The sequence below is a fragment of the Drosophila ficusphila genome, unplaced genomic scaffold, assembly GCF_018152265.1.
Source record: "Drosophila ficusphila isolate 14025-0441.05 unplaced genomic scaffold, ASM1815226v1 contig_286, whole genome shotgun sequence".
In the NCBI taxonomy this organism is placed as follows: Eukaryota; Metazoa; Arthropoda; class Insecta; order Diptera; family Drosophilidae; genus Drosophila; species Drosophila ficusphila.
Window position 1 is genome coordinate 5840765 of NW_025064189.1, and position 26599 is coordinate 5867363.

General features: G+C 43.2%; 11 protein-coding genes across 14 annotated transcripts in view; 6 read left to right on the forward strand and 5 right to left on the reverse strand.

Annotated features, from left to right (window-relative positions):
* LOC108100269 (chromodomain-helicase-DNA-binding protein Mi-2 homolog) overlaps positions 1-188 on the reverse strand; it is a 28403-nt gene extending 28215 nt beyond the window's left edge. Inside the window, exon 1 of the mRNA XM_017204051.2 lies at positions 11-188. Coding sequence (XP_017059540.1) covers positions 11-47 — 37 coding nt within the window. The 5' untranslated portion in view covers positions 48-188. The remainder of the gene's footprint in view (positions 1-10) is intronic.
* A 100-nt stretch (positions 189-288) lies between these two features.
* LOC108100271 (U4/U6 small nuclear ribonucleoprotein Prp3) lies at positions 289-2486 on the forward strand. Of its 2 annotated transcripts, XM_017204056.2 has the most exons (3): positions 289-407; positions 477-1482; positions 1541-2486. In XM_017204056.2, the coding sequence occupies exons 2-3, from the start codon at positions 651-653 to the stop codon at positions 2293-2295; spliced, it is 1587 nt and encodes a 528-aa protein (XP_017059545.1). In that variant the 5' UTR covers positions 289-407; positions 477-650; the 3' UTR covers positions 2296-2486. The 2 variants fall into 2 exon arrangements, with proteins under 2 accessions (XP_017059545.1, XP_017059544.1); XM_017204055.2 differs by having other exon boundaries at positions 289-1482.
* Positions 2487-2590: 104 nt separating this feature from the next.
* LOC108100272 (exosome complex component MTR3) lies at positions 2591-3753 on the reverse strand. The gene is made up of 2 exons (XM_017204057.1): positions 3516-3753; positions 2591-3456 (listed from the first exon to the last, which is right to left on the reverse strand). The coding sequence occupies exons 1-2, from the start codon at positions 3664-3666 to the stop codon at positions 2621-2623; spliced, it is 987 nt and encodes a 328-aa protein (XP_017059546.1). The 5' UTR covers positions 3667-3753; the 3' UTR covers positions 2591-2620.
* Positions 3754-4202: 449 nt separating this feature from the next.
* Positions 4203-7366, forward strand: LOC108100470 (26S proteasome non-ATPase regulatory subunit 2). Its single transcript, XM_017204401.2, has 2 exons — positions 4203-6314; positions 6379-7366. Exons 1-2 carry the CDS (start codon positions 4392-4394, stop codon positions 7207-7209), a joined length of 2754 nt encoding a protein of 917 aa, XP_017059890.1. The 5' UTR covers positions 4203-4391; the 3' UTR covers positions 7210-7366.
* Positions 7367-7565: 199 nt separating this feature from the next.
* LOC108100373 (polycomb protein Su(z)12) lies at positions 7566-13045 on the reverse strand. Of its 3 annotated transcripts, XM_017204221.2 has the most exons (7): positions 12303-13045; positions 12183-12229; positions 11447-11939; positions 10544-11381; positions 9553-10385; positions 8671-8835; positions 8491-8605 (listed from the first exon to the last, which is right to left on the reverse strand). In XM_017204221.2, the coding sequence occupies exons 1-6, from the start codon at positions 12496-12498 to the stop codon at positions 8678-8680; spliced, it is 2565 nt and encodes an 854-aa protein (XP_017059710.1). In that variant the 5' UTR covers positions 12499-13045; the 3' UTR covers positions 8491-8605; positions 8671-8677. The 3 variants fall into 3 exon arrangements, with proteins under 3 accessions (XP_017059709.1, XP_017059710.1, XP_043063759.1); XM_017204220.2 differs by lacking the exon at positions 8671-8835 and having other exon boundaries at positions 7566-8605; XM_043207824.1 differs by lacking the exons at positions 8491-8605; positions 8671-8835 and adding an exon at positions 8842-9068.
* Positions 13046-13177: 132 nt separating this feature from the next.
* LOC108100378 (probable prefoldin subunit 6) lies at positions 13178-14058 on the forward strand. The gene is made up of 3 exons (XM_017204227.2): positions 13178-13381; positions 13452-13677; positions 13739-14058. Exons 1-3 carry the CDS (start codon positions 13309-13311, stop codon positions 13815-13817), a joined length of 378 nt encoding a protein of 125 aa, XP_017059716.1. The 5' UTR covers positions 13178-13308; the 3' UTR covers positions 13818-14058.
* Positions 14059-14241: 183 nt separating this feature from the next.
* On the forward strand, positions 14242-16480 carry LOC108100374 (Golgi reassembly-stacking protein 2). Its single transcript, XM_017204222.2, has 2 exons — positions 14242-14442; positions 14907-16480. The coding sequence occupies exons 1-2, from the start codon at positions 14397-14399 to the stop codon at positions 16280-16282; spliced, it is 1422 nt and encodes a 473-aa protein (XP_017059711.1). The 5' UTR covers positions 14242-14396; the 3' UTR covers positions 16283-16480.
* Positions 16477-17925, reverse strand: LOC108100375. The gene is made up of 6 exons (XM_017204223.1): positions 17877-17925; positions 17590-17791; positions 17278-17528; positions 16994-17217; positions 16913-16937; positions 16477-16829 (listed from the first exon to the last, which is right to left on the reverse strand). Exons 1-6 carry the CDS (start codon positions 17893-17895, stop codon positions 16576-16578), a joined length of 975 nt encoding a protein of 324 aa, XP_017059712.1. The 5' UTR covers positions 17896-17925; the 3' UTR covers positions 16477-16575.
* Positions 17926-18122: 197 nt separating this feature from the next.
* On the reverse strand, positions 18123-19549 carry LOC108100376 (metaxin-2). The gene is made up of 2 exons (XM_017204224.2): positions 19405-19549; positions 18123-19333 (listed from the first exon to the last, which is right to left on the reverse strand). Exons 1-2 carry the CDS (start codon positions 19486-19488, stop codon positions 18608-18610), a joined length of 810 nt encoding a protein of 269 aa, XP_017059713.1. The 5' UTR covers positions 19489-19549; the 3' UTR covers positions 18123-18607.
* Positions 19550-19799: 250 nt separating this feature from the next.
* Positions 19800-24048, forward strand: LOC108100377 (rho GDP-dissociation inhibitor 1). The gene is made up of 5 exons (XM_017204225.2): positions 19800-19991; positions 21859-22058; positions 22124-22233; positions 22297-22411; positions 23100-24048. The coding sequence occupies exons 2-5, from the start codon at positions 21875-21877 to the stop codon at positions 23294-23296; spliced, it is 606 nt and encodes a 201-aa protein (XP_017059714.1). The 5' UTR covers positions 19800-19991; positions 21859-21874; the 3' UTR covers positions 23297-24048.
* Positions 22447-23216, forward strand: LOC122319911. Its single transcript, XM_043207825.1, has 2 exons — positions 22447-23030; positions 23100-23216. Exon 1 carries the CDS (start codon positions 22852-22854, stop codon positions 22954-22956), a length of 105 nt encoding a protein of 34 aa, XP_043063760.1. The 5' UTR covers positions 22447-22851; the 3' UTR covers positions 22957-23030; positions 23100-23216.
* Positions 24049-26599: the final 2551 nt, after the last annotated feature.

A 26599-nucleotide genomic window follows, 5' to 3' on the forward strand; every position in this document is an offset into this window, starting at 1 on the left:
ATGTACTCACCCTGGAAATTATCGTCATTCTCTTCCTCCGATGCCATGCTAGCAGTCGAATGCAACTTTTACGCTTTTTAAGCACACGAAATTGGCTTAATTTCCACAACAAATAATTAAGCACACACAGACACGACGAGAAAAAAATAGACGGTAGTAAGCGGCTTCAACAAATATGGCGGAGCGGAGAGCGACAAAAAAGGTGAGAGAATCAGAGCTGCAAATCGATTAAACGATGACAAACGGCCACACTGGTCGGAAAAGTGTGTATGTGTGTGCCGTAGGCAACCCTGTTTGATTTCTTTTTTAACCACCCTGTCGAAGAATTTTTCAGTAAAAACCTTGTGTGCTGTTTTTTCATTTGCAAATCGACGATTTAAACGCTCGAGGAATGTGCCAAGCTGTTGGTAAATAACCTTTACTTTTTAGTCCGACCCATTTAATTGCGAATTATGTCGTCCATTATAACGCGCAAGGATGGCGACGTCGACGAGCAGAAGTTGTCCAAAAAGCGCGCTGCCGCCACAGAATCCGGCGCCATCGAAGCACCCAAGAAATCCCGCTTCGATGTCCTGGAAAAGAATGGCAAAAGTGACCAAAAAGAGGAAGCGGCCGCCACGGCCTCGCTGAGTTCCACGCAGATCAAGCTAATGATGGCCCATGCCCAGCGGGAGATCGAGGAGCGCAAGCGGGCGTTGAGTAATCTGCGTGACAAGGATCCCCTGCTGGCGTCGGTACCCTCAATTGGAATGCCCGTGGCCCTGGCCACTCAGGCGCTATCGAAGAAACCCACGCCTGAGGACTCGGAGAAAGCAAGGAAGATAGCCGAGCTGCAGGCACAAATTCGGGCCAAGCTCACCGGAAATTTGGCCAGTCTGATTCAACCCACAGCCGTGGCAGCCGCCGCCGCAGCTGCTGCCCAGGCGCAGGAGCGACCGAAACCTTTGATTCTGGACGATGAGGGGCGCACCGTGGACAAGAGCGGCCGAGCCATAAATATACCCACTGTGACGCCCACTCTCAAAGCCAATATACGAGCCAAAAAGCGGGAAGTATTCCAGCGCCAGACGGGCTTAGGTGAGCGGAGTGAATCTGCCACATCGGCCCAAGATGAGGCCATCAAGTACTTTGACGATCGCATAGCCCAAAAGCCGACGGTGAGGAACAAGAGGACGCTGCGTTTTCACGAGCCAGGAAAATTCCAGCAGCTGGCCGAACGGATGCGCATGAAGAGTCAGCTGGAGCGGCTGCAGAATGAGATTTCCCAAATAGCCCGCAAGACGGGCATTTCGTCCGCTACCAAACTGGCGCTGATTGCTCCCAAGCAGGACATGCCCGACGATGTGCCCGCCATGGAGTGGTGGGACTCAGTCATTCTCACCCAGGATCTGGATACGTTGGACGAGGCGAGTGGTAAGATAAGCATACGCCAGTCGGCCATTAGCAACCTCATAGAGCATCCCACACAAATGAAGCCGCCAAGTGAGTAAATAAGTGTGCATAACCATTCAATATATACTCATTTCTAACTCTTGTTTAGATGAGCCCATGAAACCGGTCTATTTGCCCGTATTCCTCACCAAAAAGGAACGCAAGAAGCTGCGGCGCCAGAATCGTCGCGAGGCCTGGAAGGAGGAGCAGGAAAAGATTCGCCTCGGCTTGGTTGCCCCACCGGAGCCCAAGCTACGCATCTCCAATCTAATGCGCGTTTTGGGCTCCGAGGCCGTGCAGGACCCCACTAAAATGGAGCAGCATGTGCGCGAGCAGATGGCAAAGCGGCAGAAGGCGCACGAGGATGCGAACAATGCCCGCAAGCTGACCAGCGAGCAGAAGAGCGAGAAGAAGCAGCGCAAGCTGAGGGAGGACACCAGTTGCGGGGTGCATGTGAGCGTGTATCGCATACGCGATCTGCAGGACAACCAGAGCAAGAAGTTCAAGGTGGAGACGAATGCCAAGCAACTGCAGATGACCGGCACCGTGGTGCTGTTCCGCGATTGCTGTGTTGTCGTCGTCGAGGGCGGTCCCAAGCAGCAGAAGAAGTATCGCCGCCTGATGCTGACCCGTATCAAATGGGAGGAGGACATAGCCAAGGGCAATGACGGCCAGGACGTGCCCAATTCGTGTGTGCTCGTCTGGGAGGGAACTAGTCAACGACGGCATTTTGGCGAAATTAAGTTCAAGATCTTTCCCATGGAGAAGATGGCCCGCGAATTTTTCCAAAAGCATCAGGTGGAGCACTACTGGGATCTCGCCTACTCAGGAGCCGTGCTCGAGGCCTCCACGGATCAGCAGTAGAAGATCGTTGGCGCAGCGAGAGGGAAGCATTTTAGCAATTACTAAAAATACACTATGTACTAAAAATTCACTTTCGAAAGGATACAAGTCTGAATTGATGTTTTGAAGCGCTACGCATTTGTAATGTTATCTTTCTCGGAACTTTATGAACCTTTGGAAGTGCAAAAATATAAATAAAAGTTTTGTCAGGACTCAAAAGAATTGTACTTATTTCTAGCTAGGCATTGATCTAATTAAAAAGTTTTTGAACTTTTTTAGCAATTAGTCTAACAAAAAGAATTGCGCACAAAAATAATATGTTTAAACATAATCTACATTTTATTGACTATTGCCTTTTAACATAAGGATCTTCCTTGATGTTTGACTGTATAAACTCATCCACTCCCTGCGATTTTAGTCTTTCGATAATTTCCGCCAACCGTTGATCCTCCAGTGCGCTTTCGGCCTTCTCTCGCAGATCCAGTTCGTGTTGCTCCTTAACCCGCTTGTTGAGGACACTTTTGACCAGCTGCCGCAGCGACTTGTTGATGGCCAGCGTGTAGTCCAGCAATTTGACATATGTAGCAGGACTTAGATATCCGCACTGTTGGCACTGGGCAATCTGTTCAAAGGTGTCCATGCTCGCGGTGATGATCAGACCGTGTTCTTCGATAGACGAGGAGGTTTCGGATTTGCTACTGGTGCCGCTGCTGCCGCGATGCTTCCACAGCAGTTCTTCCACCTTTGCGCTGGGATTGAGAAAAACGTGTTCCCGAAAGATACAAGCCGTGGAGGCCGTAATCAAATCGTAGGTGGAAATTCCGCACTCCACCAGAGCAACACCACAGCAGTTGATGGCCGTGCTGAGCAAGCAGCCATCGTCGTCGAGAATAAGCACCCGAATGTCCAGTTGGAAGTTGAGGAACTCCGTTCGGCAAACAACCGGCTCCATGGCCTTGGTCAACATGCTGCTCAGGTGGCGTTCCCGTTCTGGCACTGATTCCAGATCCCCGGTGGCGAAGGCCGCAAAATTCACATAGCAGTTGAGCACGCCCATGTTCATCCGGCGAGCGCTGGCGCGGATTAGCTCTTTTGGCGGGGCCACAATGGCTAGTACCTTGGTGTTTCCATACTCCATGTATGCGGAACCTCTCACAGTGGTTAAAACTCCCGGCCGAATGACTGGAATAGGGGGTTTTACATTACAACAATTGGCACCATTAGGAAATTATAAAACCAACAGGTGTTCCTGGGCTCAAGTTTTGTGGGTTCCTTTGCCGGCTTCTCCAGACTTTCAAAGAAATCCTCGCCTTCCTTTGGACTTGTATAGAGCTCCTCCGCTATGGTGGCTCCATCGAGCAGGCTGTTTTTGGTCTGGGTTACCCTCAACATGTTATTAGCTTTACAATGCTTTAAATTTAAACAAAATAAACTGAATTCACATGTGGGCAAAACAACATGCCCTTTAATCTGGTATTTTCAAATGTGAGGCATGGTTGTATTTTTACATACAAAAATTATCGATTTTGTTATCGGGAAAAAAATATATATATAAAATCTTTATTTTGTTGTTTATATTTATTCGCTATTTAAAATTGCCTGGAATTAAGAATTAAAAATACCAACCCGAAAAAGTCTCACGTACTTATAACCTTGCGGATTGTAATATTTGGATTGCTTGAGCACCAAAGAAAAGAAAGAACATATTTTAAATTTGCTTATTATATTGAAAATTGAAAAATGTAAGGCAATTCAAATAACATTTTTTAACAGTATTCAGTCATACAGGTTTCCTTTACCTGTCACAAAAAAAATATATACCTTTCTATGAGCTACAAGTATCGGCAACAATATCCAAAAATATCGCAAACGGCTGCCATATCTACCACAGTGTGACCAGCTTGACAATTTATTTATTTTCGCTGACTAACGCAGCATATCCTGGCGTTCGCCACTCGGTCACACCTGAAAAAAGCGCTGTGTAATTCTGCTGTTTCAACAACGAAAAAAAAAGGAACAAAAGCGAACGCCGCATTACAGTTTAAAACTAATCCGAGAATTAGGTATATATTTTCTAGTGGGGAAAAGTAGGCATCGCAAGATAGCAACCTAGAAAAATGACGGGCGAAACCAAGCAGGAGAAGAAGCTGGCGCAGCCGGCGCCAACGGGCGGCGATGCCAAGGATGCGAAGGCCAAGAAAGATGAAAAGAAGGACGCCAAGGACAAGGTAGAGCAGCCGGAGCTTTCCGACGAGGATCAGCAGCTGCAGGAGGAGCTGGAGATGTTGGTGCAGGTACTGCAGGAGCCGGATACAAAGCTCTACCAGCACACGCTCGAGACGATGGCCAAGTTGATACGGGCCTCGACCACGTCGATGACCTCGGTGCCCAAACCGCTGAAGTTTATGCGTCCACACTACGACACTATGAAGACGGTGTACAAGCACATGCCAGACGAGCGTGCGCGCCAGTTGTGCGCCGACATCATCTCGGTGCTCTCGATGACCATGGGCAGTGGTAAGGATTGCCTCGCCTATCGGTTCCTCTGCGATCGCAAGCAGCGCATTGGGGACTGGGGCCACGAGTATGTGCGTCATCTGTCGGGCGAGATTTCTGCCCATTATCACGACACCACGGGCGACTTTCGGGTGCAGCTCATCGAACTGGTCAAGCAGATCATTCCCTACAACATGGAGCATAACGCCGAGGCGGATGCCTGTGATCTTTTGATCGAAATCGATCATCTGCACCTGCTGGGCGACTATGTCGACGAGTCGGCCTATCCGCGAGTCTGCCTCTACCTGCAGTCCTGCTATCCCTACGTTCCCGAACCGGACAACACGATTATCTTGGAGACTGCCCTCCAGCTGTCTCGCAAATTCAACCAGCACACACAGGCCATGCGATTGGCTCTGATGCTAAACGACATGGACAAGATCGGGGAGATCTTCAAGGAGCCGAAGGAGCCAGCCATGCAGAAGCAGTTGGCATTCATGCTGGCCCGCCAGCAGATTTGCCTCGAGCTGGATGAGTCTGTGCCGGACTACGATGATCTCATGGAGATTATGTCCAATGCGAACTTAAACAAGCACTTCCTTAATCTGGCTCGCGAGCTGGACATCATGGAGCCCAAGACCCCGGAGGATATTTACAAGTCGCATCTGGACAACTCGCGTTCGCGTTTCGCATCGATCCAAGTGGACTCTGCCAAGCAGAATCTGGCCGCCAGCTTTGTGAATGGCTTCGTCAATGCCGGCTTCGGTGTCGACAAGTTGCTGTCGGAGGATGGCAACAAGTGGCTGTACAAGAACAAGGAGCACGGTATGCTCTCGGCCACCGCCTCTTTGGGTTTGATCCTTCTGTGGGATGTGGATGGCGGTCTGACCATGATCGACAAGTATCTGTACTCCACCGACGACAATATCAAATCTGGCGCTCTGCTCGCCTGTGGAATCGTCAACTGCGGAATTCGTAATGAGGTCGATCCGGCTCATGCCCTGCTGTCCGATTATATCGACAACCAGAACTCGTGCATGCGCGTTGGCGCTATTCTGGGGTTGGGCATCGCCTACGCTGGCTCCAATCGCTCCATTGTGATCGACACCCTGAAGACGGTCTTCTCGTTTGGCAGCAACAACAAGAGTTCCGCCAGTGTGGAGATATTGGGCATCACGGCCCTTTCCCTGGGTCTCATTAGTGTTGGTTCATGCAACGCTGAGATCACCGAAATCCTGCTGCAGACGATCATGGGCCTGACCAAGTCGGATCTGAAGGACACCTACACCAGGTTCCTCTTCTTGGGCCTCGGTCTGCTCTACTTGGGACGCCAGAAGTCCACTGAGGCCGTTATGATGACGCTGGAGGTGCTGGAGGAGCCGCACCGCAGCATGGCTACCACTATGGTGGACATTTGCGCATACGCCGGCACTGGCAATGTGCTCAAGATCCAGCAGCTGCTCCACATCTGCTCCGATCACTACGAGACCACCAATGCCGATGACGAGAAGGAGAAGAACAAGAAGGACAAGGGCAAGGATAAGGTAATATTTTATTTAATAATAGTTAGCTTAAATAGCTTTTTCATTAACATTTTCGTTTGTGCAGGACAAGGAAAAGGAAAAGGAAAAGGAGCGTGAGAAGGACTTGTCGGCCACCCAATCGATTGCCGTGCTGGGTATTGCTCTGATCGCCATGGGCGAGGACATTGGCGCCGAAATGGCGTACCGCTCCTTTGGAAACCTGCTGCGCTACTGCGAACCGGCCATCCGACGTGCGGTGCCCCTGGCCTTGGGCCTGATATCCGCCTCCAATCCCAAGCTAAACATCATCGACACACTGAGCAAGTTCTCGCACGACAGCGATGCCGAGGTGGCCCACAATGCGATCTTTGCCATGGGTTTGGTGGGCGCCGGCACGAATAACGCCCGTCTGGCCTCCATGTTGCGCCAGTTGGCGCAGTACCACTCGAAGGATCCCAGCAATCTGTTCATGGTGCGCATTGCCCAGAGTCTGACTCACTTGGGCAAGGGAACGCTGTCGCTGAGTCCGTATCACAGCGATCGCCAGCTGATGAACCCCATGGCCGTGGCTGGTCTGATGGCCACGCTGGTTTCCCTGCTGGACGTCAAGAACCTGATCCTGAACAGGTCGCACTATCTGCTCTACACTCTGGTGCCCGCCATGCAGGCCCGCATGCTGATCACCTTCGACGAGGAGCTCAACCAGCTGCAGGTGCCCGTCCGCGTCGGTATCGCCATCGATGTGGTGGGACAGGCCGGCAAACCGAAGACGATCACCGGTTTCCAAACCCACACCACGCCCGTCCTGCTGGCCATCGGCGAGCGTGCCGAACTGGCTACCGATGAGTATCTGGCCCTCACTCCGGTCATGGAGGGATTCGTCATATTGAAGAAGAACCCCAACTTTGTTAAATAGACAGTGCATTCAAACATCTAACGTTTAAGGTCATGCGATAAATTGAAAATCAGCAACTAACTCCCAATAACTATTTGTTCCCCTCATTGGCAGTTGATTCAAATGTCATTAATACAAAATATATCTACTTATAAAAAATAAAAACAATGTATTTATACTTTTTGAAAAAGTGTTTTGTGGGTGAAGAGTTCAGAAATTTGAAGAGATTTTATATACGAAATCTAAATGAAGGCAATTGAAAGTTAAGGAATATGAATTTTAGGTATATTAAAATATAATTATACACTGTTCTCCCAAATATTTTTAATTAACCCTGGAAAGATAGATCCTGTAAAACACATTTAAGATCACATTAATGCACTGTAAAAATATAAATGTATACTTTATTCAGTGGCTTTTAGCAGTATCCTTTTTCGTGTGAGTGTATTTCAAGTGAAGTTTTATTTATGCACGTATGTTTAATTGTAAGTGTAGGCGCTAGTGATAATTTGTGTTTGTTTTTTCTGTGATTTTGGAATTATGTTTTGCTTGTCAAGTACGCATTTAGCTTTAAAAATAGATTTGCTTATTGCTGTAAATATATATTTGTATACACTCTGCCCTAATTACATATGATAAATTTGTCTCATTTCTTTGCCACAAAAGGTGAATTTACATGAGCTGAACAAGATCTGAAGTATATTCAAAATAATTCAAATTAGTTTTGAATTTTTGCGTTTAAAATGCCCCTGTATCTTCTGTATTGTTAAGTAACTGGCAAATTAGAGTTAAATATATTTGATTTTAGGTTTCGATTTTGGCGTACAACTGAAGTGAAGGCTTAAAAGAGTCGGCGTTAAAAGCAACGAACCACGTAAACAATTTTGAGGTCAATGCGAAATCCGACAAGGTATTTGTTTTTACAAATGTCCAACATTATAAATCAAAAACTAAATACAACACAACATAATAGAAACATAGCAATAAAGATAATGGTTTATAATAAGTGCCTGGCTTGGCATCGCGTTCAAAAAGGTTGGCGACTAAAAATTAAGCAAACTAAGCTCTGCGATGGATGTGAATCAACGGGAGGCGATCAATGAGGACGAGGAGGAGGTGGAGCAGCAGCAGCAGCAGCGGCGGCGCCTGCGTCAGCGCCTCTCGTATTTCGACGGCACCGATAGCCTGGTGCGAACGCCTCCCGCCGATCCGCTCGCCTTGGTCCTTTCCGAACTGGATCGACGTCGGGCGATTGTTCGTTTGCTGTTGCTGCTGCTGCTGCTACTGTTGTTGTTATTGTTACTGGTTGCTGGCAGTGAATGGTTATTGCTTCTGTTGCGGCTGGCTGCTCCACTTCCGTTTCCTGACCCGGCACTTCCGTCGCTGTAGCGCTGTCGCTTGTTCAGCGCTGCATTATCTGTACGGGGTTTCAAAACAAATGCAATTAGCTTGGATCGAAAATAGTGTTGCAATTCAAGTTACTATTTAATTAATTGCCCACACAGTTGTCGTCAACTGGGTTCGCAATGCCATTAACAGTCACGGCTCTAAATTCACTACATTCATCATCATCAATAATACCAACATCGACAGCATTATCGCTGTGGGCCAACACTTCCGGCAATTCATCCGCCGCCTGCTCCACATCTGCCAACGACCGCGCGTTCACATTTAGAGGAGGAATTTCGGTTAAGGTCCAAAGAAAAAAAAGGAAACGTACAAAAGATAAAACAAACGGTCCAAACGGATCAATTTTGATTGAAATTTTGATTTGATTTCGATCGGTGGGGCTTTCATTGTGAACTCATGACGATGGTTTTGATGCATAGGTGGTTTTGATGCACTTATGATGCTTATGATATATGTACCAATTTCTCTCCCTGTTGGCATGTGGTTAGGGATTAGTTCAAGTGCATCTAAATACAGATGTGCGCTTTACCGCGGTTCTACAGTTGATATATGCTTAATAGGTCAATGAAGTATTATTTTAAAAGGAAATAATAATATTAGAGTTAATTAAACTTTGTAATTAGACACAACTTAAGCCTCTTTAAATAGTTATTTGTATAAATTATAGGAGAAAAAACGATGTAAGGTAAACAAACTGATTTATGTATGTATACTAGCTTATAAATCGAAAGAAAACTTTAAGTGGCAAAAATGTTATTGTTTTTCTGTAAGTGAATTCCTTAAGCCTCCCATTTACTCAATGAAAAGCGGTCTTCTCCACAAACAGAATAATATTTTCCCGCTCAGATTACAGCATGAAAACCGAAGCGGTGACAATGTGTCCAAGCGAATGACTACGATGGATGTGGGACTGGAATGCTGGTCTCTGATGCTGCAAGCTGATGTGGCACTCACCTTTGTCGTTCAGCTTGCGCTTCGCGGTGGAAGCTGCAGCGAGTCGCGTTCCGCTGACACTGCGCTTCTGGCCAGGATCCGATCGCCGCTCCCTAGTGTTCGCCAAGGTGCTGAATGGCTGATCGGCACTCTTCTTGGCCACGTTCTTGCTGTTGTTGCTCGTGCCATTGCTACTGTTGCTGCCGTTTTCGCTCGCCTTCCCCTGACCGCCAGCGGTCGATGTTGCACCGCCGCGCTTCAGATGGGCCGGCATCCGCTTTGGCGGCTGCATCGAACTGCTGGAGGCTCCGTTTCCCGAGTTCGATGCCGAGGAGGTAGATGCTTGGTCTGCGGCCGGTGCCGGCTTTTGCGGCGACTTGAGTGTCTTCGGATCCTCCACCTTCTTGTGCATGCCCACCTCTAGCCAGAACTTGAGCTGCTCCTCGCGCTGCCGCTGCATCAGCTCCTGACCGGCTGTATATTTGCTCAGCATGCCCTGCAACTTCTGCACCGTTTTGTAGACCGTCTCCGCGGCAATCAGGCCGTAATCGAAGAGCGAACACATGTGCAGGATGAAGTTGCGGTAGAGATTCTTGCGCACAATCTCGTTGCCCTTGGCCTCGAGGAACATTTCGCAGGCAATGGGCAGCTGGCAGTCGCCCACGAATCCGTGACGCATCACGTGCAAATTCCACAGCTTCATCAGCTCCTTTTCGCCCTCGTTCACGTCGGAGAACTCGTCGATCATCTGGATGGTCTTCTGGCGCAGCCACAGCGGATCGCTTTCGCCCTCGGAGTCGATGTCCAGCTCCTTTGGATGCACTGGCAGGCAGGTCTCCGTGTGGTGGTAAAGTCTGTAAAGGTTTTTGGTTTTAAAAATGAAGTGGAGATTAATAAAGGATTGATTTCTTATGGTCTTACTTTAAACTCGTTTGCTAAGCTAAAATAAATTCATATGGCACCTAAAATTCATTAGATTCCTTTGTCGATTTAGAAAGATTCACTGACTCACCGGTTGTGACCCGTGATGTACGAACGCTGGTTGCTGATCTCGTCCTCGTCCAGTTCCAGGAACTCGTCCAGGCAGGTCTTCTGGCGTCTTGGCCGGCAGACCATCAGGCTGGTGACCGAGGTGCGTCTCACCGGTCCGCAGGTGCGGGCAAACGAGGAGCCCGACGGTCCGGCCAGGTCGTAAGGCGATCCGGCATACGATCCATCGTAGGCATCATTTATGGTGACATCGATGCGCGCCCCACTTCCAGCCGGCTGGTAGGTGAAGTTGAAGCGCGCGTGGCAGAGTTTAAGGTGCTTCAACAAGGCATACAGACGCAGGCAGTCCAATCCGCACCACGGGCAGTTCAGCTCCTGCGTGTACTCTGTCTGCTGGCGTGTATTGTTGCTGTACATAAAATTGTAGACGATCTGAATGTGCTCCGGCGTGGATTTGCACAAGGTGCTGCCGTTCTTCAAGCCACTGCAGTTGTTATTGTTGCTGTAATTATTGTTATTGTGATTCATCTCGGCCACCGCATCCAGATGCTGGACATATCGCTGCAGCTCCGGCGCCTTAATAATCTCGGGCAGCTGCTCATTGGACAGTGTCAGATGGAACTTGAGCATGGGACTCTGCTGGTAGACATCGTAGGTTAACGACAGTGGAATGTAGCTATCGGGCATCGTTTCCCAGGTGCATTTCTTTGGTGAGAAGGACTTAATGCTGGTGGTGTTCAGCGGCTGCAGCATGGCCTCGTATTCGCCTTCGGTGATAAAGCCGCTCGACTTTTCGTACAGTATCAGCTCCGAGCCAAACATCTTTTCATTGCGACGCGATCGCTTGTTTGGTGGAGTTTCTGCAGGACAAGAAATAAGAAAGCTTTGATTTTGGTGGTAAAATTGGAAGCTATGAAACACTCACCTGCATTCTCATCGTTGCATGTGCTTGGCGCCAGCACCTTGATGCGAAAGAGCAGCTTGTACAGCGTATGCTGCTCACCCATTGGCCGCATCGTTTGCAGGGGAATGCTGATGGTGGCGTGCTCCACCACGTGATCCTTTGGATTGTACACGATCTGTGAGCTCTTGCTGAGCAGCTCCTGAATGTCCAGCGTGCTGTCCTTGCGCTTGCTGCGTGTGATCTTGTAGAGCGTCGTCTCCACGCTCACCGACTCACCAGGTTCGCAAAGTAGCTGTTCCTGCAGCAAATCCTCGCCCGAATCATTGCCCGTTGCCGTCGACTGCAGCTTCTCTTGCAGCGAATCGTAGATGATGTGCAGGTAGTTTTGGCTCACAGCCTCCGACTTTTGGGTAATGCTGTCCAAGATGGAGTTCACCTGGAAGCCGGTACGTTTTTTGTTGTTCCTTGACATGCGTTCCTTCATGTAGCTGAGCGTGCGGTTCAGGAAGATAGGCTTTGTTTGGGAGATAAGTTTACTTATTAAGAGGCGTTTCATAGTTTGATGCTTTTATCTATTGATTCGTTATTAACTTATTAATGTAGATTTGCTAAGACTTTGGAAAGGATACCCCTTCGGTCAAGTTTTAGAGTTATAAATAGGGTCACAAAGATTTAATATCAGCTCAAAACAAAGAAGGTTATTGGGCCATCGATATTTGTTGTGTATTTCTGGGGCACCGGCCTTATACAAACTTACATTGGTCTCGTGTCGGTTTCGCAGGTAGCGATATATCTGCGTGGGCTCTGCAAGGTAAACATTTGTTGGATGATTTAGTTGGGACACCGGGTTAATCCGATGGTTTTGTTTTTCACTCACTCTCGAAGGCCTGCAAAAAGAGTTCCTGCTCCTGCTGGTGGCCATTGAGTTTGATCTGAACCTCGGCTGCCGGCGATACAGTGGAGCCTCCATTTCCCGCATCCGGTGCTCCGTTGGCCATTCCGTTTAGATTTAGGCCATTGGTGGCCGCGCCATCTGCATTATTGTCTTTCTCGCGTTTTTTCGCTGGTGCCATTGTGTGTGTGTTTGTGTTTTGTATGTGTGTTGTTGGCAAGGGTGCGGGGCGGTGGCGGCGGCGGGGCGGTACGGGCTCTACGGATCACAATTACAACCGCACGCACTTGCTTTTAATTTGTGAACATTTTCCCCGCAACAGAGTCCATTTAGAATCGGTTTTCTGTAAGTTTTTCGCAACGCTTTCAGTGTTTTTTTCGCCGTCCTCCTTTTCGGCGCGAAATCTTTTGCTTTTGTCTCAGCGTTATTATAGGCGTATTCCGAACGCTACGACTGCATGATGACTGCTTGATTGCTTTTGTTCTTAATCTAGTTCGCTTTTTGCAATCGTTCACTTATAATTTTGATTATTTTTGGGTAAATCAATTTTTAACCGCTTTTATTCGTTTCCAAACAATGCTTAAGATAGTTTTTCCTATCTATCAGGCGGCATGCATTTCTTGGACGTTATTCAACACTGCATCAATATTTGTTTTCCTCTGATTAAGGTTTGCACCTCATAACAACTGCTTTAAACTAGATCAATTATAAAAACCAAAAACTAAAAACTAGATCAATAATAATTTAACTTTTTTTAAATTATAAAACTGTACAGACAGCTGTTTGGTAAAGCGTTGAAAGGCCAATCAAACACAACCCCCTGGCAACCACGGACACCGTGGTATACTTTATAAAATCCAAAACGGGCACATTGCACCATTCTCACATGCATTTAGCCGACTTTATTTGTTAAAATTCTTAACAACTGGTAAAACAACTGCTTAATTAAAGCCCAACCTCAACAGATCTACCCGCATCTAAATCAGAGAAAATGGACAAGAACAGCGCAGCATTGTACAAAAAGATGCAGACTGAGGTTGAGGCATACCAGACCCTGAAAAAATGTGAGTAATATCTTCCGAACCATCTGGTTGTTAATTTTAATTTATATGGAATATATATAAATTTGACCAGCCTGCATTAAAATGGTCGAACAGAGGGCTTTGCTGGAGAGCCAATTGAACGAAAACAAGTGCGTCCTGGATGAACTCAATCTACTGGGCCCAGACAACAAAGTGTATAAGCTTTTTGGTCCCGTTTTGGTCAAACAGGAATTGGAGGATTCGCGACAGAATGTCGGCAAACGCATCGAGTACATCTCCAAGGAGCTTAAGAGTTCCAGTGACACTCTGGAGAACATGTGAGTAGCTATTACCAGGATCTGGATGCCTATAATTTAGGCGTTTTTTTTGTTTTTACAGGGAAAAGGACATGGTGAAACATCGGGAAGCCGTGGCCAAGTACCAACAGCAATGGCAGGTGGCGGCGGCAATGAAGTAAAGTCCTGGCGACACAATTATTTTATAACTTATTTGGGAAGACTTTGATGGCTCGACCGGCAAAACCGCTTCATTTTGAAATCAATAAAATGTAGTTTCGATTTGTGGCAAACCACTCGTAGCTAGTTTTTCTGATTTTCATAACATCATTCTTCTATTTTTGTAATGCCTATAAATTATTTGAAATCGATCGCCTCATCTGAAAATGAATAAAAACGCTTTAAAAATGTCCCGATAATCAATATTTTATCTGAGAATGATTATTGTTTTTATCATTACATTCAATACATTCATTATTGAGTATTTTTATCGCAACGGTTAAAAATATGTTTTTCGGTACTAAAAACAGAATTTCCCTAATATTTAGTACAAATTTTGAATCAGCTGTAAATTTTAGCACAACCGCTTACTTTTCATGACATCTTGTCGCTGTCAAACTGCTGCCACACTAATATCTACGACGAGAATTGCCACGAAGAACAGAACTTATTTGTTGGCACAATTAAAAATCGGTGGCTTTTAGGCGCTGCGAAAGTCAGTGTCCGGTTATTTGGAATAGAGGTTGACACACTCGCAAACCATGGGCTCGAGCCACAGCATCCATGTTCCCGGTGGCGGCACCGAAGGTAAGTGGCCCACCAACATCCTATTCTCTCTGCGGACCACGTAAACGTAAACCTGCCGCTTGTCCAATCAGAATCAAGACCTCTACAATGAGGTATAGTCGACTATAAGATGTTATTTCTTCAGCTCAAAAATATATTTCATATAATTCATCATGAATATATGAGTGACATGATGTCACAGCACTTGTGACAATCACAATAATCACTTAACCCAAAAACTTAATTATTAACAGTTCCCTAAATCTCGACATTTCCTAATTTTATGAGAGTATCTTAACTTGGTTGTTGTAGTTACAACAAATTAATTTAATTTGTTTTAAAAAGTAAAAAACGTTTTCCTGTTTTAAGATATTAAGGCAGTTGGTTTTCAACCACAATAATTTTACAATTACAATTTTAATAACTCAAATATCAAATGTTTCTTTCATTGGAATACCAAATAAACCACAATTTATCTTTTGCAGGATACCATGTACTAAAAGTGCAAGATAATTCGCCTGGTCAAAAGGCAGGGCTGGAGGCCTTTTTCGACTTTATCGTGGCAATTGCCGGGACTCGTCTGGACCAGGACAACGATATGCTTAAGGAGCTGCTGCGCCAGAACGTGGACAAGCCGGTGCGGCTGACCGTGTATTCCAGCAAAACGCAGACAGTCCGCGAACTGACCCTGACGCCCAGCAATAGCTGGGGTGGCCAGGGACTGCTGGGCGTCAGCATCCGGTTTTGCTCTTTCGAAGGCGCCAACGAGAGCGTCTGGCACATCCTTGAGGTGCATCCCAATTCGCCCGCCGAGTTGGCTGGTCTGCGGGCCTACAGTGACTATGTGATTGGGGCAGATGCCATACGTCACGAGAACGACGATTTGTTTACCCTGATCGAAACGCACGAGCAGCAGCCGCTGAAGATGTACGTCTACAATCTCGATGACGATGCCTGTCGCGAGGTCACCATCAAACCGAATACCGCTTGGGGCGGCGAGGGAGCCTTAGGTTGTGGCATTGGCTTTGGCTATCTGCACCGCATTCCAGTCCAGGCCGATCCTGTGGCCAGCAGCGCAAGTCCCACTGCCGCCGCGGAGTCCTCGGCTCCGTTGCTGACCGCCGGAGTAGCTGCATCTGCAGCCGGTGCTCCTGTAGCCACAGCTGGATCCGCTGTGGTCTCACCAACATTGCCTTACATACCGCCGCTGGCCAACACCTTTGGATCGACGAACGCCGAGGTCAGACCTCCGCCCACCATTGAGCCACCGGCACAGAGCCTGTTCAAGACCTACTTTAATCCGGATGAGGCCACCGATGCACTCACCGCTGCACTGGAAACGCAGGCTAACATAGCCGAGCCCGCTCCAGTTCAAGTTCCAGCTGCAGCTCCAGCTCAAGCGCCAGCTGCAGCTGCAGTTGCAGTCGCTGACGTGTCGCAAGTTCAGGTTCCGCCACCAGCGCAACCTTTGCCACCGCCAGCTAACATCTTTATACCCGGCGTTTACGATCCAAGTACACAACAACAGAACACAGCTACTTTAGGTGGCATTCCAGCCGCCCAGCTGCCTTTTCCCCAGGCCACGGCAGCGCCAGCGGCTGTGCCCATGTTCTCTGCACCGCAACAGGCTTACATGTCCGCACCGGCGGTGCTCTCCTATCCGGCCGGCGCCCAGACGGTGCCGTCGTATCCACAGGTGCAGCCCTCGATGGGCGGATTGTTTCCCACGCAGCCAACGCCGTTGCCGCCGCAAATGGCCCATGTGTTCGCACCTCCAGTACCACCGCCCGCCAGTAACAGTGCTGCTCCAGCGCCAGAAAACGAACCATCGGGACCGGCAATACACCAGGTCGGCAACTAAGACTACAACTGGGCTAATTGACCAACTGCTAAACCTGGACAAACTGTCGTTAAGCTTTTATTTTCGAGGATCATCCGATTGTTTTGTATGACTGCGTTAGCAAGAATCATAAGTGGCGCATGCAAGAATATGTACATTGCATTCATAATAATAATCTAAATTAATTCTTATAATAAATAAATAACAAAAATATATGTATTTAAAATTTGTACATTTATTTAATTTCCATTAACTCATGAAAGTAGTTATAAACATATCACAAATGATATTAACTAACGATCCTTAATTGGCTATTAAGCGTGTTTTTGGAATGTTGGTTTGATCGCCTTAAGGAAATTTTCATGAAAACTGGAAAGATCTTCGGCCATTGCTTGCATGGCTTTAAGGGTTTTTCGTTGAACGGCCAAAGTTTTTTCTTCCACAGCTTCGGCTTGATCGAGTTCATAGTGCTTAATGTTCCATTTGGAGAAAATTAAATCATCGGAAGAATCGGATTCATTCCCCGAACTTCTTTCATCAGTTGACTTTTCTTCAACGAAACTATTCTCTGTAAACAATATAGAGATATAATTATTTGTAAAGTACAAAAATAAAATGCCAGAGCTGAATATTGGCTGTTCTTGGATTTACCTTTGCTGTAGTTAACCTCTTGTTTCTGAAATTGTTAAAGGGGTTATATATCATTTAAATTAATGAATTAATTCTTCGTACATATTTATAGTTCCTTTTAGTGGACGGTGTGAAAAAGCTTGTGACTCCCTCATCGTCAAAAGAATCACTGCTCTTCTCGATGTCAAAATCAGAGCTTAAAGCCATATTCATTTCATTTCTGAAACTGTTGTGGTTGAGTCGGAAATCCCCATTATCTGCTCCACTTTTTTTTAAACGAACGGAAGTCTGTTTTCGGTTGTTTGCCTCCTTGAAATTAGATCCTCCTTAAAAATAAAAAGTTTTGATTTGTTTTGGAGACTACAATGATAGTGTTTTTTCTTTACCTAAATATAACTGAGTAGGCCGGATTTCTTCATCGCTTTCATCACAATCCTCTGCTTGGCCATGATTTCTTTTATAACGTTCAATGCCATTTCTTTTAATGTCGGTGAATGGAAATTCAAATTCTTTCGAAGAATCTGAGTCACTTTCGAAGATATCATCATCACTATTTTCCATAATATGTTGCATTTTGGGAAAATATAGCCATTTGGACTTTTTAATTCGTGATGAAATAATTCGCAGGGACTCCGTTCTAAAAGAAAACCAAAGACGTTAATATACATATACTTAAATATTATGTTATTTGTAAATACCGGTATTTTCTCTTCATGTTGTCCATTTTTGCCTTTATTTCAACGGTAGAAATTTCAAATTCCTTCATGTTGTTTGCCATTTCCTTAATAATAGATATATTTTTGCGGTACCCCCTAAAGTCAGACAGATTCTCCAGCCACATTTTCAACAGGCGTTTTGTGGCCTTCTGGGTCCACCGAAAGTACTTTTTCCTCATAGCAACTGAAATATTTTTATATGTACTTATTAAATATATATTTTTTAATTACAATGAGCATTAATAATTTAATTTTTTACAAGTTGTTACCTCCCCTTTTCGGCGGCATTTTATCATAGAACAGCTGTTATTTGCGTTTGTCAACAATTAAATCGATAGACAGACCTTCAAAATAAATCGAATCGACATTGCTGGAATTCGCTGAAATTTCAAAACAACTACAAATAAAGTTACAGGTTCCAAAAATGCAGTTTTGAGTTTCTTTTTTTTTTTTGTATTCAAATATTAACCGTTTATTTACACACTCGCAATAACAGGTAAATTTAAGACTTGAAATTATTTGCTGAAAATAAAGGGTGTAAATTTTTATTATTAGTTTTGGCTGAATAACATTAAGCACCGTTTTTAACATTTAATCTAAGGCCCACTGACAGTTTATAAAACAATAATGGACACCTTAGACAAAACTTTCTTATAACGGTCATCAAATGCGGGTAGCTGCAGTTTAATTTAAGGCGTTTTAAATAGTCTTTCTGAAGCTTGAACAGAAGCAATGTTGCAGATTAACGCGCTTGTGCAGCACATAAAACAAAAAGAATATATAACTTAAATTTGTATAGCTTTTAGCAAAATTTTTTCATAAATCTATATAACTTTCAAATTTGAAATTAAATCGGATAGACACATCTAATAAAAAGGGATGTGCAGAACATATTTCAAAGCATACAAATCGCTCAATAAAGTACTTGTACAGCAACATGAAAAGAAAATAATATTTACATATATAACTTGACATTTATGCGAGCAATTTAGTGCGATAGCTAATTTGGCAGGCACCTGGTCTGAAAGTACTTCTCATCGACGAAACGACAGAACTCAACCAGATGCTTAAACTTCTGCACTGTCTGCGCCAGCGCCATGTTGGGCAGATTTGTGGTGAGTATGCTGAAGAGGTGTCCAAAGGCGATTGCATCCAGTTCGCAGGGCTGATCGCCGTAGAAGAAAGGAGTTTCGGGGGATTCCTTCAGTTTATATTCGAGTGTCTCACAGCACTTGGCCACCTTCTCGATGACGTTGTCAATGTTCAGATCATCCCACTGGTAGACCTTCAGCAAACGAAGAGCGTTCCTCCGCTTGCCATAGTTTTGCATGTGATTGAGGGGCCAAGGAAAGACAACTCCGTTCCGGGGAGCAGTTACCTCCTTGTAGACACGCTCGTTCTTAAAGCTGATATACAGCTCCGCCATGGTAAAGATGTTTTCAACCAAGGAAACGTAGGTGCGCATGTCGGCCTTTTCGTCCTCGTCTTGCCAGCTGCCAATGGCCATGTCCTTCTGCTCCACAAAGTTCACAATCGGTTCGAACTCCGCAAAGATAAATGCTCCCGCGCGGATGAAGGGCAGCTTGGTCATCCGGCCGCCCGGGGACATGTGCTCCGCATTCGCGCAGGATCGGACTCCAAAAGGTAGGTTGCACATCTTTAAGTAAGCTTTTACCGCCAGGCAACTGGCATTCTCCGGCAAAAGGATCTGCTCTGCCTCATATGGCTTTTGGTTCGAGAAGACATGGAAGTGGAAAATGATAACTAAAAGAATTAAGCTTTATAGTGCCAACTTACCTGGTAGAGTGTGGTGTCTTCCGGCCAAGGCTCGGCGGCCAGTTTGTCCGCCGTATTTAATTGGCTCAGGTATTGGGATGCCATTTTCCGAAATATCCCCACAAAACTCGCCGATGAAGTAATAAACAGCTGGTTTGTAAGGGTGGCGTTGCCAGATTTACACGAGCAGTGCCATTCAACTGATAGTTGTTTTTAAATAGGCCATCAAATGTTAAATAAATATGTTTTATACGTTTATATACATTTCATTAAATGGTTTAATGATTTCAAGTTTTAAAGGACTAAAAACATTATTTTTTGAAAGAGTATTAATTTATTTTTTTTATCATTTTGGAGTTATCGGCGAAATAGCCTAAGTTCACACTCATAATTCTAAGTTCACCTACTATCGATACTTTTTAGGCTAACATCGATTTCTGTTCCAGCTCTTTCGCCGAGTGTTTTTCGTTATATTTTGCTTTGTTTAAAACTAAGTAAGAAATAAGTTGAAAAATTCAAAAAAATAGATAAGCTAGCTGGGCACGTTACCGTCAAGAAAAAAGTTTTGAAAACACCATAGTTTTTGAATAATTTTGCTTATTAGAAAGGTGAGTGCGCGTCGCTGTTTGCAGAAATGTGTGTGTGTGATGCGTTGCGTGCCAATGCATGTTTTTTATAATAGTATCGAATTTAACTATAGTAATATAAAATCGGTTAGCATTGTTCGCAAACATTTGCTTATCTGTTGGCCAGGAACCACTCCCAAAAAATTGTACTTCAAAATCAGTGACGATGCATGTGCCGGCGTTAGTGTGCGTGTGTGTGTGAATTGGTGTGTGTGATTCATACGTCTGGGTCTTAACATTCTTCGTCCACATTTCTTTATCAAAAAAACGAAAAAAAAAAACTGGCATGGTTCGTACTTTTCCTTGAATTATCCCCACAGTCTGGCGGGGGGTCGTGTCCGTCTCTCTCTCACGTTCCCCGCCCCCGCCCATCATCATCTATCTCTCTCTTCTCGCAGTTTTGTTTGGAATTTGAAAATTCTGTTTGGTCAGATATTGTTCTTGAAATTACCTTTTCTCACCCAACGTTAATTATTCCGATTGTATTTGTTGGCCCAAACTTTCGATCTTAGTTCGAAAAATGTTTATTATTTTTTTGTATTCCCACACATGCAAAAAAAAAAGTATTTAGTGCTATAAAAATAAACCTGATATAAAGGTATCAAAACAATACACAAAAAACTATTGAACTTTGGAGTTAAACATAAAAAAATGCTTACGATTTTATTTTGTTGTGTAATTCATGACTTATTTAATTATATTTAATTGTTATTAACCAATACTATAAAAAAAATCAAACAAAACTAATTAACTTTAAACTGATCTTCATAATTTCTTTTCTGTGTACACATGTGCTTGCAAAATTGTTTGTATAGATACATTTTTATTATCTCACAACAAGTTGATGTCAAGTAATAACATTTTAATTTCATGTTCGGTTTTTGCGCTGTCCGATTTATAAAGCCAAATCTGGAGAATAGAGAATTATTATTGGCCCAACATTCGTTGAAAATGGACATAAAGCAAGCGACGTGTATTTAGATAATGGGAAACAAAGCAAGATAATAATAAAGGCGTTGGCGGGGCGGAGGGTTTTCGGTTTTTGTCGCCCGTTCTGGTCAATATTATTCAATGCCGCCGATATCCGTTCCCTCTCTGTCTATCGTACGCTCTTGCCTTATCTATCTGCCACTCCGTATTTGGTTGGACCTTTTTTTATTTTCCAAGCCAACCAGCTGCAAGTCGCCGGCCCCCTTTTCCCCGCTCCGTTGCCAATCACACGTCAGTTCATCAATGCGTTAATAATTGAAATTTAATCAATATTATTGAACGGTTATATGAAGAGGCTAACATTTGTTCGAAACAGAAGCATTGGTGTTGCCGAAAAAATGAATAAACCCTTTCGATGCTGATTAAATGATAACGTAATCAGCTTTACAAATTGCTAATGGTACAATGGTTGTTTTACTAAACTTTATGATACACTTTCTATTAGCTCCAAAAAAAGATATTTCTTTTCTTTTTATAAAAATGTGCACAATAAATAATCTTTCAAAACTGACATAAATTCTTTTAGGGGTCAAATTCGAACCTGAGTCAGCGGTTTTTCCCAATCTCTTGATCAGGATCATTTCCGTTTATGTCGTTAGACTGTACAATCATAAGAGCGTACATACATTTATATGGATGCATATTTTTACATACATATATCTATAAAACAATATTATCGTCAACATGTTACTCACACTACTAAAAATATGCCTATGACCCACATGCTTCTCGCACAGCAACTGAGAAACACTAAACAAAGTCTGCAGCAGCCATTTAACAATAGCACCAGCAGGAAAAAAGACTAGCGCTACTCATTTAAATGTAATTGATTGATAAATAAACAATTGCGCTTGGACAGTTTTAGGTTAGAAGCCATGGCCGAAACAGAGACGAAGCACCATCCCGAGCACCACGATGAGGATGTTCATGATGCCAACTACCAGGCGCCTCCAGAAAAGACCATCGAGGAGATAATGGCCGCCGACCAGGAGGACGAGAGCTTGCGGCGCTACAAGGAAGCCCTTTTGGGTGCCGCCCAGACCGAGAAAATTATTGTTGGTAAGGGAGCAATAATAAGTATAATGTATGACCCATTATCTTAAAGATAAAACTTATCTTTTCAGATCCCAATGATCCGCGAAAAGTTATTGTAAAAAAACTTGCCCTCGTCGTAGAGGGACGTGACGATATGGAATTGGATCTTACTGGTGACCTAAGTCAGCTTAAAAAGCAGGTAACTATAATCGCAAAACTTTGATTACATTATTACATCAATAAATGATATATATTTTTACAGCTTTTTGTGATCAAAGAAGGTGTTCAGTACAAGGTGCGCATTGATTTTATTGTGCAGCGTGAAATTGTCCATGGCCTTAAATACGTGCAAAAGACTTCGCGTTTGGGTGTTAATGGTAAGTCTGGCAATTAATTTTATTGCCTAATTATTTGTTTATTGTTTTGTGGCAGAATCAGTTTTTGTTTAAACAAAGTCAGCCCGCTGTTTTAGTTTAAAAGCAAGAATTCAAAACCATTTCTTTTTTTCTAAACTTATTAGTTGGGCTTTCCTTATCAGATTTGTAAAGCATTAACATGGAGTTTTTTAATCGTTATATGTTATATATAGTATAGCTGATTTATTTAACTATCAAATTAGGTGATAGCATTTAAAATTCTTGAAAAATCAAATTAAATGTAACCCTGAGCTCTATTCTATGCTGTTTGTGTATACCTCACATGATTCCAGCACTTTTGGGACTTCAATGTTCCGAGGCCGCAGCACAATTGATAGTTACACCTCAGTTCTTGATTGAATTTCGAGCAAACTAGACGCACTTTGTGCTGAGAAAGAGAAATGGGAACTAGTTGGTTTAATGGCACAACACTTTTATTTGGCTTTTGCAGTGCCGTCTATGTATTGTTTTTAACATTTGCAATATTAACTTTAGTTATGTGTTAAATAACTTACATTAATATCCTATTGTTTCCAATGCAATAACCTGATTTCGGATTGTATAATTTTTTAAGTTGTTGGTAAGATGGTGCTGAATGGCCGCAAATGTGAATCTTTACTAAACAGAATAATTTGTTGTCATTCTCTAGTTGACAAAATGAAGCATATGGTTGGCTCCTATCCGCCCAAGAAGGAAATTCAATTTTATTTGACGCCCGCTGAGGAGGCACCCTCTGGCACATTTTCCCGCGGCACGTACTCGGTCAGTTCGGTCTTCACGGATGACGACAAGCATATACACCTGGAGTGGGACTGGACCTTCGAGATTAAAAAGGACTGGGCCTAAGAAGCACATCAAACAGCACACACACACACACACACACAAAACACAACACGACATACGCTTTTTGTTTTTCCCAAACATGTCTTGTAAATGAGTTGATTTTTGTTCCAAAAATGTAAGCGAGATTTTCCAAAATGTAATTGATCGTCAAGTATTTTTGTTAACGGTATTAAATTTTAAATATTTTTGTAACTAAAGTGTATTGTAAAGCCATGATAAGTATTTTTGATACCCATTGCTAATTGAATGTGTGCCGATGAAAAGCATTTCTCGCCTAAGTCCTCAATGAGACGCCAAGTCGATCAGTCAAGTCAAAACCAATTTAAGTCAGTAGGCCAGTCAGTCAGTCAGTCAGTCGGTTGGTTCTAAATGCCATTGCCTATGTTTAACATACATTTTCAAACAGATTAACATTGAGTAATGAACTTTAAGAAAGTTGTTTGCATTTCGCTATATATATTTAAAAGTAATGAACGAAAAGGTTTATGTTAAATGTAAGTTCAGATCCCCCGAACTAAAGGAAACAATACCCAAAGATGATTTCCATCTAAAATTATGCAACTCGATCTGTTGAATGTAACTTAAGCTGATACTTTATGATGCATTTGATATTTGTGGAGCATGCAAACACTGAAATCTACATTATTCTAACTATATACTATCTCTGTGTATTTTTTGTGTACAATATACGCGAATGCTGATTGAATGCAACCGAAGAGCAATAAAGAATAAAATATACATATTTTAAAATGAAAGTTCTACTTCCCTATCTTTATTTCAAAAAACAGTGGGACATACGAGTATTTTTGTGGAGTAATAGCATATCAAATAAATAGTAGTTACGGTCTTTGCACTGATTTAGCCTTAGCCAAAGATAATTTGCGCATTTCACACTTTATAATCGCTTATCAGTTGACTTGGCTGTGGGGTAAACGTCATAAATTCTTTGCGGTCGGCAAAGGCACAACATGAATTACTCATACGCCGTGTGAGCTGAGAGAAGAAAATGGAAAATCGCGAGAGCAACATAAAGCAGATTTCTCTGTTTACATTCGACTCTGTCAACATGTTTACCAGTTTTTGAGGCCGGCCTGTTGCACTTGACTGCTTCAACTTGTTGCCCAACATTTGCGCCTTTAATGCAGAAAATAATAACCACATTTAATATGCCAACGCACATTTGTCTTAAGAATCGCGAAAACCGGCATAAATAAGTAAAGTGCTTGCTCGGAAATGGCTCCAGCTGCCAAAGGGAAAATCGCGTAATTGAAGAACAACAGCAGCTATATTTTGGAGGAATAACCTGGGGCACGCGAATGTTTGGGGGAGCTGTAATTTTTCATATTGTCTTTCAAAAAAACATTTCTTATTTATGTGTTTGTTTGTTTTTGGATAAACCAATTGAGCAACAAAGAAACCTACAAATGTTCTTCCTTGAAAAACATGCCAACAATTAACAAACGAATAATTTTTGAACATTTTTCAAGAGTGTTTTTAAATTTATAAATAAAAAAAATTTGTTGATATCATTTTTGGTGGAAGTTGTCTGCAAAAGGTGTTAAACTTTTTTCTAGAAATTATTTTTGACCAAATTTTGCTTGAAATGTAATAACAATTTTTGAATGTCAATCAAGTGATTGATGGCGGCACTTAAATTTCATTCAGCTTACGAGTATCCGCAAACCATTCGATTATTGCTGACTTTACCTTCTCTAAATGCCAATATTTTTGCATCCAACATTCCCGTCTATCTTTGTCCGTCGAGGATGTTTTGATTGACGGACGGGATGTCGAATTTTAACCTCCACCCGTATTATTCAAGCCGACAGCGCATTGTGTGCCCACGTGGCCTTCTTGCCCCCAATCCTGGCAATTGTCCGTTGCCTCCTTCATGGTCCATTGCATCCGGCGATAAGGTTCAGTGAAATTTGCAGGAAAAGTGGATGGAAATCGAATGAATGGGAAAAACAAAAGCTGCTACTGTGTGGGGATAATAAAGTAGGAATGAAATGAAATCAAAAAGGAAACCAGGAAACGCAACAGGCTAAGTGCACACATACGCACTCATGCACATACACATACTATACGCACACATGCACACGCGTCCGGATACGCGAATGGCGGCCATTTTGTCCGCATGCAGGTGAAGCTGAAAAGAATAATAATTTTATTTTCCACCAGCTTAAACTTTACATACCCGTACAAAAATAAACAATGAACGATATAGAGAAATTATTGTAGATAAATATATTTTTTTACATTTTAAAGTGATTTTTTATTGTACCTAGGTTTTTATCAGACCAATTTTGCCACTAGACCTGTTGCAATCTGTTGCATTGCCAAATGAATAAGTGAAGTGCAGTTAATGTCAAGCCACAAAAGCTTTTCTGCAACAATGAATATTTAATCCCTGCGAATGACTGGACATGCTTCTCTAATGGGCTTTGGATGTTCACGAACATCACTCTGTCAGCTGTAAAACCATTTAAAAATTTATCTCTCACAATGGCAGTAATCCAATATATAATAAATATCCCAAAGGATTTGAATAATTTCATTATTAAATAAATATCCCATAGGATTTTAAATCAAACAGCAATAAGCCGAAAAACAAAGCATTTGTCCGTAAAATATGCCACAAATGACAATAAATTTGAACCAGGTCATGTGGCAAAATAAAATTTTCTTTGTGCAAAATTTAATTAGTTTCATTTTAGAGCCGGTGTATGTCCACATTTATTGGATTTGCTCTGGCTGTGTGTCGACTTCTGCTAAGCCTATTTAAACATAATTAAATCTAACAAAGATTGAAGCAACTTTTTCGGTTTCTGCTGGTCTCTTATTTAGTATGCGGGTCAGAACACGGAGCAACGTGCGAAAGTTTCATCCTCCTTGGTGCCAGAGGCGCATACGTGGCGTATGATGAATTTTACGTCGATGAAAACAGATAGAAACCAACAGGGACAGCTTATTGTTTTCGTTATTAAATTTTCTTTAATACATTTGTGGTTATTATAAGTGACAAAATATGGCATGCAACCTAAGTTTTAGTCTAGGTCGTAAAATTAATTTATATTACAGGGAAAACATTAAGTTATTAAAATGATGATGAACTGAGATCATAATTTAAACAATAAGGCTAAATTGATAACATGCATTGTGTTGATTGAAATAAAGAAACGGAGCTTTAAAAAAATAATAACTGTTTCCCAAACCATAAAAGTCAAGTTCCTTATTTTAGAACGTAATATTTTCTATTACATCACTTTTAGCTGCCTTAGCTCATAAATGTTTTATTCCTTTTTT